The 13374-nt window shown below is 47.4% G+C and overlaps 5 protein-coding genes across 5 annotated transcripts; 3 read left to right on the forward strand and 2 right to left on the reverse strand.

Moving 5' to 3' along the window:
* The first annotated feature begins 692 nt into the window (after positions 1 to 692).
* On the forward strand, positions 693 to 2610 carry F4822DRAFT_77120 (cytochrome P450). The gene is made up of 5 exons (XM_051463949.1): positions 693 to 824; positions 880 to 1030; positions 1081 to 1140; positions 1190 to 1792; positions 1840 to 2610. The coding sequence occupies exons 1-5, from the start codon at positions 768 to 770 to the stop codon at positions 2502 to 2504; spliced, it is 1536 nt and encodes a 511-aa protein (XP_051309187.1). The 5' UTR covers positions 693 to 767; the 3' UTR covers positions 2505 to 2610.
* Positions 2611 to 2716: 106 nt separating this feature from the next.
* F4822DRAFT_440513 (uncharacterized protein) lies at positions 2717 to 3987 on the forward strand (the record flags this gene model as incomplete). The annotated part of the gene is made up of 4 exons (XM_051462759.1): positions 2717 to 3099; positions 3155 to 3370; positions 3459 to 3669; positions 3725 to 3987. The coding sequence occupies 4 exons, from the start codon at positions 2717 to 2719 to the stop codon at positions 3920 to 3922; spliced, it is 1008 nt and encodes a 335-aa protein (XP_051309188.1). The 3' UTR covers positions 3923 to 3987.
* On the reverse strand, positions 3894 to 5638 carry F4822DRAFT_77173 (MFS general substrate transporter). The gene has a single exon (XM_051463950.1). The coding sequence runs from the start codon at positions 5549 to 5551 to the stop codon at positions 4052 to 4054; it is 1500 nt and encodes a 499-aa protein (XP_051309189.1). The 5' UTR covers positions 5552 to 5638; the 3' UTR covers positions 3894 to 4051.
* A 151-nt stretch (positions 5639 to 5789) lies between these two features.
* F4822DRAFT_440519 (uncharacterized protein) lies at positions 5790 to 11518 on the reverse strand. Its single transcript, XM_051462760.1, has 6 exons — positions 11350 to 11518; positions 10713 to 11300; positions 10601 to 10651; positions 10242 to 10529; positions 10020 to 10185; positions 5790 to 9952 (listed from the first exon to the last, which is right to left on the reverse strand). The coding sequence occupies exons 1-6, from the start codon at positions 11383 to 11385 to the stop codon at positions 6099 to 6101; spliced, it is 4983 nt and encodes a 1660-aa protein (XP_051309190.1). The 5' UTR covers positions 11386 to 11518; the 3' UTR covers positions 5790 to 6098.
* F4822DRAFT_420570 (Fructosamine kinase-domain-containing protein) lies at positions 11509 to 13210 on the forward strand. The gene is made up of 4 exons (XM_051459706.1): positions 11509 to 11923; positions 11973 to 12091; positions 12159 to 12922; positions 12975 to 13210. The coding sequence occupies exons 1-4, from the start codon at positions 11785 to 11787 to the stop codon at positions 13105 to 13107; spliced, it is 1155 nt and encodes a 384-aa protein (XP_051309191.1). The 5' UTR covers positions 11509 to 11784; the 3' UTR covers positions 13108 to 13210.
* The last annotated feature ends 164 nt before the right edge of the window (positions 13211 to 13374 follow it).

The raw sequence follows: 13374 nt of genomic DNA on the forward strand, positions 1-13374 counted from the left end.
TTGACACAAAAAGCCAACAATGAACGTTTGGGCTTACTTTCACGCTCACTGCAGCTAACTACCAAGATTGAATGTAAAAGGCTGTCTACCTAAAGACATGTATACGCCCGCCCGGGATCTATAACCCCGAAGAGACTCAGTAGACGCTAACAAGCTGCGATAAATAAATACGTTGAAGCGGCAGTTTTGATGAAAATCTAATATCCTAAGATTGGGATAGAAAGAAGGTACGTCAAGAATATGCAACCTCCTAAGCATCTAACGAAGGGAGGCCTGCGACTCCTTCTTTTCGCCACGCAAGGCGGACTCGTGGCTAAGCCATTTTAACGTAGCACACATGGTTCTATCAGACATCGATAGGCTGAGAAACCTATGCGGTATACGCCTAGGCCTTCGCGTTCGTATTACACCAAAAGGTTATTCTAAGCAGACAGCCTTGTGATCTAATAGCAGACGTATCAGGTACCTAGGCACCTAAGCAGCGGGTAGGTAAGAGGTAAGTACTGAGCCTAGTATTTGGGTATATTCATAAAGCAGAATATTCTGACTGTTCTTAACTTGCTGACGTAAATGTCTAGATCTAATTGGGTAATGGTGTGTCGGTAAAAGGCGCCTCTCGTTTCTATTGGTGTAGACTATACGAGCCAGTTCATTTTAAGGTCATGATGAATGTTACAATTTGTTATTTAAGCCGTTGCTATACCACAACGCGTTTGTCACTGACCTTCATTTTTAGTTCCAGTTGATTTATAATAGTCCTTTGGGAAATGATAACCATGATCAACTTTATTATCACATATGTTAGCACAGTGCTCGTCCTCTATGTAGGTGTACTTGACATTTGATTCATGACTGCCATACTCACTTCGAACAATATAGTATACATATGTCTTCGGTCTCTGCCTTCTGTTTCACCCACTTCGAAAGTATCGTGGTCCACTTGCCGCAAGGGTTTCGTATGCATACAGCGGCTATTTCGCTCTGAAAAGGAATCTTCACCTAAAGATTCACGAAACTCATTCAGAATTAGGTCTGTTTAATGGTTATTCCTATCAATTAGTCTATTGACAGGTTGGATAGGTCCCGTAGTGAGGCTAGCTCCAGACCGCCTAGTATTTAACACCATTGAGGCTTTACGAGGTAAGTCACTAAAGTTATAGCAAAATCAATTTATGTTAATCAGGAACAGATATTTACCAGAATGAGAAAATCACCAAGTCCCACGTCTATACCGAAGCGCAACAGGGTCAACATAATGTATTCATCACGACGGATAAAGCCAAGCACCGACCAAAACGGAGACTCATCGGCCGAGTCCTCTCGGAGCAATCGATGAGGGTATTTGAGCCTACTATGAAGGAGCTAATCGATAGGTTCCTCAAACAGTTGTTACTCTCGAACAGGGGACCGGTGAATATGACACATACTTGTCGATACCTAGGCCTCGATATTGCTGGGCAGCTTGGCTTTGGTTATGACTTAAAGCTTCAGACGGAGGATACGAATAGGTTCCTGACGGATATACTCTCTCTGGGAAGTTTCCGGATCAACCTTTACATGCAGTTTCCGCTAATGGCGAAAGTTCGACCTGAATTGTTGATGGGACTATTTCCTAGCCAACCGCGACAGAAATTCATGGGGGTGGTAAAGACGATGATATCATCTCGGCTCGCCCAGCCTTCAGACGCCAAACAAGACTTACTGTCTGTTTTCAAGGACAAGGCAAATATTGATATTGAAAATATCAAACAAGAAGAGCTCTGGACTGAGGCGCTTTTCTTCTTCCCAGCAGGTCCGTATTGCCCTTTTAATCAAAATCCAAAGTACTAAGGCGCGTAGGTGGCGAAACTACCGCGACTGCGATGGCAGCTTGCTTCTTTTATCTATCGCGAAATCCAGAGTGTTACCAGACCCTTGTCGAGGAAATTCGAACGACGTTCAATTCAGGTGCTAAGATCCACAACGGGCCACGCCTTGCGGGCTGTCGGTATCTGCGCGCGTGTATTGACGAGTCTCTCCGAATGTGTCCCCCGGCTCCCGGGACATTATGGCGCGAGCCAGTAGCGGAGTACAAGAACCAGCCCTTCGTCGTGGATGGACATGTCGTACCTCCCGGGACCCAGGTTGGCGTGAACATATACAGTCTCCACCACAATGAAAAGTACTTTCCCAATTCTTTCGAATTCCAACCTGAGAGATGGTTGGGAGACAATAAGGATATGGTACACAAAGCTTTTGCGGCATTCTCGATTGGGTCCCGTGGCTGCGCCGGGAAGGCGATGGCGTACCATGAGGTTAGTTTGGTCCTAGCCAAGACCCTCTGGTATTTCGATTTCGAAGTAGCGCCTGGAAAGATAGGAGAGCTTGGAGCTGGGAAGCCGGGAATCGCCGGAGCAAGAGGTAGGCAAGGCGAATTCCAGGTGTATGATACATTTTCTGCAAGCCATGATGGGCCGAACCTCGTGTTCCATCCGCGAGACGATCTTTGCAATGAATTAGTTTGATGTCGATTTAAGGGATTGGGTCTTGTATGTATAAGTTGAATGAAAACACACCACTTTTCCATTGTTAACAACAAGAAGGATTAAGGCTATGAAGTTAGCGGGTAGTGTATAGATAAATAGCGGGGTTCATCCTGGAGATGGGTTCGCCCCTATTATTTAAAATCTTCATTTTATTAAAAAGCCTTGTTGCCAAGCCGCGTTCGTTTTAAAAAATGAGCTCCATTTTGGGTTCGGCGTACCCTCGCAACGAAATGATTGCGGCAGTGCACGAATTTTACGCTGCAATCATCAAGCCTCCATATATCGATCCGAACGCTCTCATTCTACCACCCGCAGGAGGATGGTTGGGGGTGAATGAAGACGAATTGCGGAAAAGGGGCAAGACTGACGAAGTAATTGACCTGTTACGCCACTTACCCTATTTGGTAACCGGGGAGCTAGAGACGCATGGATGTTGTCGCCCGATACCTGTTCGATTGCGTACTGCGATGGTGAGCTGTACGATTATTGGATCGATGAGATACAGCCCACGCCGCCTCATTGTATATGGCTTACACATGCGATGGCATCGATTTGCTGCTAGATACTCACATCGGTATTTGTCTTTTTCGTCCTAAATGAAATGTTTTGATTGACCAATTGCTTATCAGGTACCATCACATCACCGAGTGGGCTATGCTAGGTCAAGGGTGCATGATTGGCTACGAGAAGTACGAGCAGCTCCCAGTAGCTAATAAGTGGATGGCGTTTCGAACGTATCCTACTCCGGATCTCTTCCGACTCTGGCGAGCTAAGTGGGAAAAATTACTGTGGCTGCCGATCCCCAGTTCTAGTGGTGGTAGGCGCACGACCATGTGTACCGGGAAGTGCCTGAAGAGGATGCTAGTTTAGCTTCCAACGATGACTTCGAGCCAGATTCAGATGCCCATTTGACGTGGAAACTAACTCAAGTAGTGAGGTAGAAAGTGAAGATGGCGAAGATGAGGTCGCTCTTTTGGATGCGGAAGTCGATGATATACTCAAAGACGTTTTTGGCAAGGAAGCGGAGGATATGCGAGCAAGATTTACAGCACAACAAGGCCCTTGCCCAGCTGAACTAACCCCTCGCCCACCGCCACCAGATATGCGTCAAGAACGTGAGAAACGCTGCGAGCAGCAAGCTAAGGTAGGTTATGCTAGGAACAACACTTCTCTTCCGATTACTGAACTAATACACCTAGGAAATATATAAGATCTACAAGGAAAATGGTTGGCTATCCCAATTTGATCGTGAAAAGTACTTGAGGAGTATCGCCAGGCAATGCGCTCATAAAGAATCATGCCTCGTTGCGATTTCTGCCTTAAGATGTACGATTGAATCGATATATGACTGGTCATCTACCGTCTCGGACTTGCTTTCGGACAGCCGGGATGGCTAGCTGCTTAGGCGTCCCTGGTATGTGCGTATATGTGCCTGTCGGATAGGTATACTCCCTCTCGGTCTATGCCACCGAAAGCCGATGATACTGCGCTATGTGTTTAGGTAGGTGCTGCACCTTGCTCCCGTGTTACCAGGAGCATCTCTTCTGGCGCCAATGCATACCCTTCAATCGGCTAATGAATACGGATATCACTCCGAAGACCCCCACAAAGAGAGCGAACAATGTGAAATACCACCCGTATCCTAGCACATTAACTAATGGCTGAAGAACAGCAGCTGAAGCCGCACTGACCCCACACCTCATGATCTGGCCAGATGCATATGCAGTGCTCGATTTCTCTGGGAATATATCGACCAATAGGGCGCTCGCTGTATGACTCAATAGTGTAGACGCTGCGCAGATGAAGAATTGTAGTACAATAGGGGCTGCCGGATGCACCTGATAGTGTACCGCCCACCCGTAGCCAATGACCAGAATGGTCTCACCAATAACAAACACTAGACAGTTGCGGTACCTTGCCGCTTCAATTGGGAAGTCTCCTAAAGAACGCCGATCGCTGTCCGTACAGAAGTTGTGCTTTTTTGCCACAACGGCGTAATTTAAATCTACAAGCTTCCCAGCAATGATGCCACCGATCGTCATCCCAGCCAATCCCGGGAGAAAAGCAAGACCTATTTCAAGCTCATTATATGAGTAGATATCCGCGAAGATGACGGGGATTGCAACTTGGAATGTATAGTAGATTGAATACGTCAAAGCCACCATCCATAACACAGCAGAGGCATCTTTGTAGAATATGATGCGAAGCGATGCGAGGGCCGTTAGTGGCCGCCACTTCTCCCTCTCAATAACTCCGGCACAGGAGTTTTCCGAGGCAGGTTCTGTCTTTTCGGACTTGCGTCGAGTCAAGGACCACCATGTCTTCCAAATACCCACAGCAGGCTTACTGCCATTGCCGACAACGCAGCGGGCTGTCTCAGGCAGCGTAAAGCCAGCCACCAAAAAGCAAAGGGCAGAGATAATGAGAAGCGCCCAGAAAACCCATTGTATACCACTAGTACCTAATGTTATGGCGCCTCCAATTACAGGACCTACAGCGGAGATTCCATTGCAAGTTGATAACATGGGTCCGAGCATACGTCCCCGCTCAGCTGTAGGCGCCACATCAGCGGCAATTCCGTACGCGAGAGTTGGTATCGCGGAACCGCCGATACTCTGCAATGCACGTAGTGCAATTAGGGCAGCGTAATTGTTCTTGTTGAGCGCAAGGCCCAGGCTCCCTAGGGCGTACAAAGCGACGAGGAGTAAGAGAACAGGCCTCCGTCCGAACGAATCAGCAACGGAGGCGAATATCCCCGGTGATACGGCCTGGACAATCGCGTAAACGGTAATGGTAAGGTTTATGGCTTGAATAGAAACATTGAATTGATCGCCAAGCATAGGAATGAGAGGGAAGTAGATCGTTGCCGTCAGGGTTGATAGGATCATGGTAAAGCCAAGAAAATAGGTAAGATAGATCTTAGTTGCACCCGAAAACACCGTATATGCTTCTCGGCGCTGACGGTTCGCGGTAGGGGGATTAGCATCGTCAACGACGGTTTCGGCTGGTTTCTCGAGAGCAGCCATTGGGTAAAGCCCGCCACAAAAAGCTCCTGTCTTCTGGCATCCAAATTTTATGACCCTGATAGGCTGCGGCCCAACTTATACCTTCACATTCCAAGTAAACTTGTTTGGCCCCTTGTAGTATGGCATTAGGTTGGTCTTGGATGGCGTTAACCCATTCTCGCTATCCGAGGGCCACTTAACTTCTTAACATGACTGGATCTTTTCCAACAAAAAGCGGTATCGGGGTTGCCTCCATACAACCTTGCTGCAGAATCTTATGCACGTGACACCGAAATGAGTGTTGACCCTTGAAGTCATGTCCGTAGACGGGATTCTGAATATTGGGACTTTTATAACGCGGTGGTATACATGATATCTTCATGATCAATTGATAATTCAATTGATTGGGCGGGTACGTTAATGATTCTAATCTAGAGCCCCTAATCTCTGGGGAATTCTATCTACAAGCGTTCGCTAAGGGGCGGGTATAATGCTATACTCTTAAAAACACATTTAACGTAGCCGATATTGCCAGATTCAATCCTATCCTGTATTTACATTGCGTCTTTTATTTTCTTAATTTCGCGGCTTGGACGGTGGCTATATCGCCGTTTCTAGGACATAGTAATGTCCCATCCGGGGTAATTGTACATAACCGTGTCTCGTTGCTCGTGACCCAATCCCCCGGGAGGAAGTAATATTGCTCGATACCAGCGACCCCTAATTCGGAGCCTTTCCTGCCTTGAGGTCTTGCTGGAGCGGAAACTGGTAGACGCCAAGTGCATATCCACTTGTCAATATCGAGAAATGCGAGTCTTCTCCGGGATAGAAACGCAAGAGGCTCACGTATTCGAGTAGCAACCTCCTGTGGCAAAAGTGTGTATGAAAGGAATAAGGGGTCTTGACTTGATTCTTCCTCGGAGGAACCTTGCATATTGTCCACGTCAATCAGCAAGTATTGACTCTCAAAATGGCCTGAGCTAGTCGACGATGATATTTCTAGGAGAACATATGGAGAGTCGGTGGATGAAATGAGTCTCCCGAGAGTTTCGGTATCCTTTTGGAAACTACCTGCGTGCCCATGAGCTAGTGACGGTGCCGAAATCGTTGTCGACCTGCCCATCCTGGGCGGAAAGTAACTATAAACCTCGCGCTTTCGTAGATCGCCCCATCCAAAGACATACACTTTGGTGTTTCCGAATCCCAAGAGAGTATCCGTTACTGTTGGGTGGTTAACCCACTTAACTTTGGGCATTGTCGACTCGAATTTGGACTCTGTCAAGGATTGGGATCCAAGATCTATCGAGAACAAAATAGCTGGTGTGCATACCAGCAATTTTTGCCCAGTAGGATGGAACATAATCTGATTGATATGTCCCTGTTCTTGTGAAATGACAAGATCAAAATGGGCAGACACCTGCCAAGAACTTGGGCTCTCAGGGGAGCGAGTAACCCTTTTCACTGCGAGGCGCCCACTTAGATCAACAAGCGCAATTAAGCGTCCATCTTCACTCCAAGCTACGTGTTCAATAGACACATAATTCGCTAATCTCTCTACTTCACCAATCTTTCCTCGCCCCGCTTCACACAAGAGAGCGACGCCGTCTTCTGTTCCGTAACAGTACAATGGCCCAACAGGCTGGCCGGATAAGGCAATGACATTGTCAACCCTCGCGAAGTGGTGTTCGGCGTAAAGCGACATCTTAGTGAGACTTTCAGTCTCGCTGTGGGAGTCGCTGTTGCTATTGTGATCCGAACAATCCGCAAGGCGAATCAAAGCGCTAGGTTCCCAGATATTACAGTACGACCCCCGGATGTCATAAAGTCTTCTAGAATCGGCGCTAAAGCTGATGTACAGAACAGGGTCTTGGGAAGCCAGCTGATATAGCATTGAAAAATCAGCAGTGGAATAAACCTTGACTGCTCCAACTGCATCCCCCGTCGCTATAAGTGAACCGTCAGAACTAATAGTGAAGTTATCTGCGCCGGTATGGACGGTCGCACTGGCTTCCTCCTCATAGGGATCCCATATAAACAATAATCCAACTAGATTCAAGCCAATAACCTCGCCAGAGTGCGGGTGCCATGCGAGACGGAATACTTCACCCCACGTATTAACTTCAGTCGTCATGTCATTTTCATCGAGGGGGATGCTGCATTGTCCGATTAACATGGATGGTTCCAACTCCCAGGCTGTGACTGGGTGATTTCGATAGCCGAATGCCACCATATTGCCATCTGGACTGATTGAAGCGACCGTAGGGAAATTTACAGTAGTATCGTCCAAGCTCTGTTCGTCGATTTGCACCTGCGTATCCCATTGCTCCGCACCATCGTCTTCGAGGGAAAAACTTCTGGTGCATCTGTCTTCAAAGCATACTAAAACTAACCGACGTTTCTCATCAAAGTGAATGCTATGCGGTCGTGGACGTCTTGGGGGGTTCTTTATCGTCTTAAGGCGCTCTCCTGTTACTACATTCCATAACCTTGTAGTCACATAACCGTAACTGACGAGAAGATCGCCGAGCTTATTACTTTGAATGCTCAAAACGCGTTCAGGATGTGTTATGCGGCGCTGTTCTTCGAAAGTCGCCGCATTATAAATGATAACTTGGCTTAACTTTCGGATAACGGTGAGGAGTGCGATTCTGCTACCAGCGGCAATCACTGACGACGCGACGACCCCTTGAGCTAGGGAGAATCGGGCAAGACAATCATCCCAACTAGTTCTTGTGGACCCAGAGACCTGAAGTAACCGGGACTCTTTGCGACCAAATTGCTGATAAATCATAGAGTCTTCCGGGCAGAACGGGGGTATAAGTTTATAAATCGAATCAGGATGTCGTCTCAAGTTGTTACCGAACTTTCCAACAATTTTGACGAAGTCGGTCGCCCAGCCTTCAATGACCGCAGCTGCTTGTCGGTGTATTGCGGATTCATCATCGTCCATTCGTCGCAACTTGAAGACAACTTCTACTAAGTGACGAGAAGCAGTTATTAGAGCTCTGAGCTCCCCTGCCCTAGCAGCGACATGGATCCAGGTGAGTACGTGGGGTCCTCCAAGAAAATTCATGACGATTTCCAGGATATTCGGATTAGTGACTGAACCAAGGACTAGATGGTGGGACCACGAGGTCATGGCGTATCCGAGCAGGGCTGGGGGTCGGTTGCGATTGATCTGGCTTCGTAGATTCGTATCTGTCAATCGCGCGATACACCTCTTAAAAAGCTTATCGTTGGTAACATGGCGATTGATTGCCAGTGGCCCGTAACCTTCGCCTTTGCGCACCAAATACTCTCGAGCCGTCTCATGTGTCATAGCAACCTTGCCCTCATGGTCAATAGTGACGAAGCCACCACAAAGATCTCCTATTGTCCTATGGATCTCAAGAACGCCATCATTCTCTAAGGCATCGCGAAGTTCTTCAACGCTCAGCAGCCGCCGAGCACAAGTGGTCCAGCCCAGTATATTGAGCCCAAGGTTCCGGTCATTAACATTCGGCTGAGACTGAACGGACGTAGCCATTCGATTATATAACGCCTCCATCCCCGACGGAAGTTCCTCTAACGCCTTTTCGACGTCCGGCCTTGTGTGACAGGCATTGACTCTCTGCACAGCTAAGTGTAACCAAAGGAAGTTGCCCTTTGCGCGGGTTAACAACTTTGCAGTAACTTCCTTTCTGTACTCTGTATCGCCAGCTAGGTCCATTTCGTGACCAATGTAAGACTGAAAATCAACAATGTTTCCTTCAGATCGCACCGTATCCATTTGCACCTGTCTAGCAAGTTTTTGGAATGCCGATGTGATTTCGTGGGTTTTCCGGCTCACGACCAAGACGCGAAGAGGAAGGGTAGTCTGATCTAGTTCCGATAAGAGTCGAATCAACGCCGCCGGTCGATCCGCCTCATCCACACCGTCAATAACCCAGTAGATGGGGTAGTTGTGGTCTAAACGGAATAAAGTCTGTCTGAATAGCCATTGCCAGATTGTCCGATAGTCTACAGTTTTTAGATCCGCAGCAGCCGCTTGAAGTTGGCGAAGTCTTTCCCCGTAGGCTGGCGTTGAGTTGGCAAGCTGGCAAGCTAATGACCGCAACAACATACTCAGCCCCCGCTTCTCCTGGGACATAAATCGTATAAAAAAGTATTGGCAAGGCAAGCCAAGTTGGGCAAGGTGGTTTATGATAAACGAAGATAAGATCGATTTCCCGCTTGCGGGGTTGCCGTTGACCCATAGGACTCGGGGTCTGAAGCTCTTATCCTCCAGCCATGCACTAAATGCATCATTTTGTTCAATCCAAGTACAAGTTCCGGGAGTCCAGCGGTCGCGGAAGAAATTGTAATCTGCATCGGGAGATTCGAAAACGGAAAGGTACTCCTCAAAACTGGCGACGGATTGACTATCTACTTCGGAGGGTTGATCTGGGTTATATGGAAAATGTCAGTGTCCTAGGTACTTGAAGGCATCAGTTCGAGTCGGCCAACGTACGCTTTGGCTTAGCTTTCGTGATCAAAGTCTTGAGGACGTTTCGTACAGTGATATAACGTGGATCGTCTGGGCTCTCATATTTGCAGACACCGTGATGATCTGCATCGAGGGGCTTGGATATCTCTCCGGGATAGCCTAACACTGACGAGTCCTTCTCCAGAACCATCTAAGGATAAAGGGTTAGATGAGCCTCACAATTATCTAGTCGGTTGGCGTACATACTATTTGAGCTTTCTTGAACATGGTCGTAGGACGGGTCTCGTAAAACGATACAATCTGCAACTTTGGGGCTGCATGTCTAAACTGTTCATTAAGCTTTTGGAGGGTTTGCGAACCAGCAGCGAGCTCGGCAATAAAATTCATTGGACTAGTAACAAAGGACACCTGTAAAATGCGATTGAGTGTATCGGCCAAGTTAGTACCGCGATGTGGCGTCGAGAGGAAAATGATGGACGATATGGCTTTGATGATAGACTCGTAGGTTGGGTCATTTTGCCCTTGCATATAGGCCTATAGTAACACCAAACATTGTCAGCCCAAACAGTCACACAGGGTGACATCATGACCACTAAGTACTATACCTCTTTCACAATGAGCCCACCCATGGAGTGTACCATGAATATGATGGGTTTCTGAGTTCACTATTAATATTTAAGTCCAATGATAAGAAGCTCGTTATGTGGTCAACCATACCTCTCCCATGCCTAAGTCTTCTAACTCCGGCACAGACTCATCTTGAGCATGCTTCAGATCAAACAAGAGATCTTTCGCAAAATCAAGAACAGACATTTTATTCTTGCCGCTTCCCGGGCGAAAGTTCGCGTTATAGCCAAAAGTCAGGATCCGGGCTTCACTGATATCCGGTTCGAGCGGCAAAAATTTCAACGGCCAAAAGAAGTCCGGATTGCGGTCGTGAGACCACGTCATGCGGCTACTACCACCCAGCCCATGAACAAAAACTATATCCACCCGTCGTTGACCTACAGGTCGATGCACCACCTTCAAACCAAGCGGATCTTTGCTAGAAGCTTCAATCCCGCGATATGTTGCCGAGTTCTCCGAAGGGGTGGAGAACTGGCTTTCTGTAGATTTCGCATGGCTAATACTAGAGCTAGCAACTGACGATCGATCTCGAAATTTGGTGTCGGGAATGGTGGGCGTGCTCGCCGAGCGCATCTCTCGTGTCGAGGTGGGGTCCTCCGCATCTTGGATTTCGACGTAATCCGGAGGGTCATCTTGACTGCCATCCTTCTTTTTCCGGAAGGAAAATGGTTTCTTGAACTAAGTAGAAGGAAAAGTTAGTTATAGTCCATAAATTAGTTAAGCTGACGTTGTATAGCTCATAAGAGACTTGCAGACGAACCATGATGCTAACAGAGCACGAGATTCCATAGGCGTATGCCTACAGACTGCGATAGTATCATTATCGCGTATCGCGGGAAAAGAAGCAGTGAAATGTTCGAGAATGAATCCGACGGGGGAATCCTCTCAACCGCCCCCCCCCCCCCCCAAAATGCGGCTCTCAATACTTTCAAATGGCCCCCAACTCCACGACCCTGGTTAAGACATAACGTTGCATACCCTAACCGCCTTGTATGCAACCCTCCCCCAGAATATGAGATACACTGGTGTTATTTAATCCCGAGTATCGCAGTCATGGTGAGCTCTTCTTTTCTCTGCCTCTATTCAAATGCAAAAGGTCATTTGAACCTCATATACTGATACTATTAGGCGTCTAGATATCCCAGAAAACAGAAATCCCACCATGGCGGGGGAAATCGACGTTTCGCCGGGCTCTCTTGCTTCAACGGCAACCTTACAAGATAGGACGGAGTCAATGACAATCAAACAGATTTTAGCACAGCTTGATGGGGTTTTCCCAATAGATGAAGCTGTTGTTGATGGTAATGATTCCTACAAGCATTTTTGAATACCATGCTTATTTCTCCGCAGCGCTACCCGTGGGAAGCACTTTTCTCTCTGTCGAGCATTTTGGGACTAGCGCGTGGACGATCACTGGCAGACTCATAGCTCTCGATCCGGATGGTTCAGAGAAGCATTACTTCCTCAAAGTAAGTAAATACTGCTTCGAATAGTCCGGACCGCAATATGAGTCTAGCACTAAATGCTTCTACTTAGATCGCATATGGAGAAGTTGGTCGGACCATGCTCGGAGGGGAATTCGAATCGTCTAAGATAATTTACAACGTTATGCCAGATTTTATCCCTGAGCCGTTTGGGTTTGGGAAGTACAAGGTTCCAAATCCCGCCACATATTTCTACCTATCAGAATTCGTCGACATGGATGTCACCACTGCCCCAGATCCAGCTGAATTCACAAGCAGGCTCGCGCATCTACACAAAATCAGCCAATCCCCAACTGGTAAATTTGGGTTTCATGTTCAGACATGTGACGGTGACCGAGCACATGTTGTCGACTGGCAGGAAAGCTGGGCAGTCTTTTTTAGGAACCTATTTCTCGGCGTCTGCGAACTCGATGTTAAAAGAAATGGCCCTTGGCCGGAATACGAACGCGCTATTGAGCAGGTAGCGTGGAAAGTAATACCACGCCTCCTCGAACCCCTGCAAGCTGAAGGTCGTCAACTCGAACCTTGTATAATTCACGGAGACCTCTGGGAAGGGAATATGGGGATCAATCTTGAGACGGGTGACACCCTTCTCTTCGATGCCGGTAGTTACTATGCGCATAATGAAATGGAACTAGGCCATTGGAGATGCGAATTCAGTTCCGTCTTCCGATCCGCATCGTATAAGAAGCACTATCTACGCCACTACCCCGCAGCAGAGCCAGCAGATGAGTTCGACGACAGAAATCGACTCTATAGTCTCAAGGGAGCCATCAACTACTCTGCCGGTCACCCAGGTAGCATTCTGAGAAAAACGTGAGTTCCAATTTCCTCCACCACATCACCCCGGCGCTAAAACATGAAGTAGGGCATACAATAACATGTGCTATCTCTGTGAGAAATACGCCCCGATAGATGGCATTGACAAGTATGATTCGCGGATTGATCCATCACTCACGGGAGCTCGCATTGTACCGCATTTAGCTGACGGACTTATTTGATTATAACGAAGTTCCAGAACTCGCTAAATATTCAAGACGGCGAGTTTGAAGCTACCCCTTAGGCTATTCAATATTCTTTGGAATTAGAGAATATCTACCTAGGTATCCCATAAGGCGCTCACGTGATCAAAAAAATTACTGAATTACACAGGTTGTCTGATTTATTCGTATACTTTAGGGTATTCCTCAATTTTATGACATGTCAACACCCTAGTCTGCCATCGCACTTTCTCATTTTCGATATCCCCAGTGATATAGAAAAAAATA

Source organism: Hypoxylon trugodes (genome assembly GCF_022578975.1).
Source record: "Hypoxylon trugodes strain CBS 135444 unplaced genomic scaffold F4822scaffold_11, whole genome shotgun sequence".
Classification (NCBI taxonomy): Eukaryota; Fungi; Ascomycota; class Sordariomycetes; order Xylariales; family Hypoxylaceae; genus Hypoxylon; species Hypoxylon trugodes.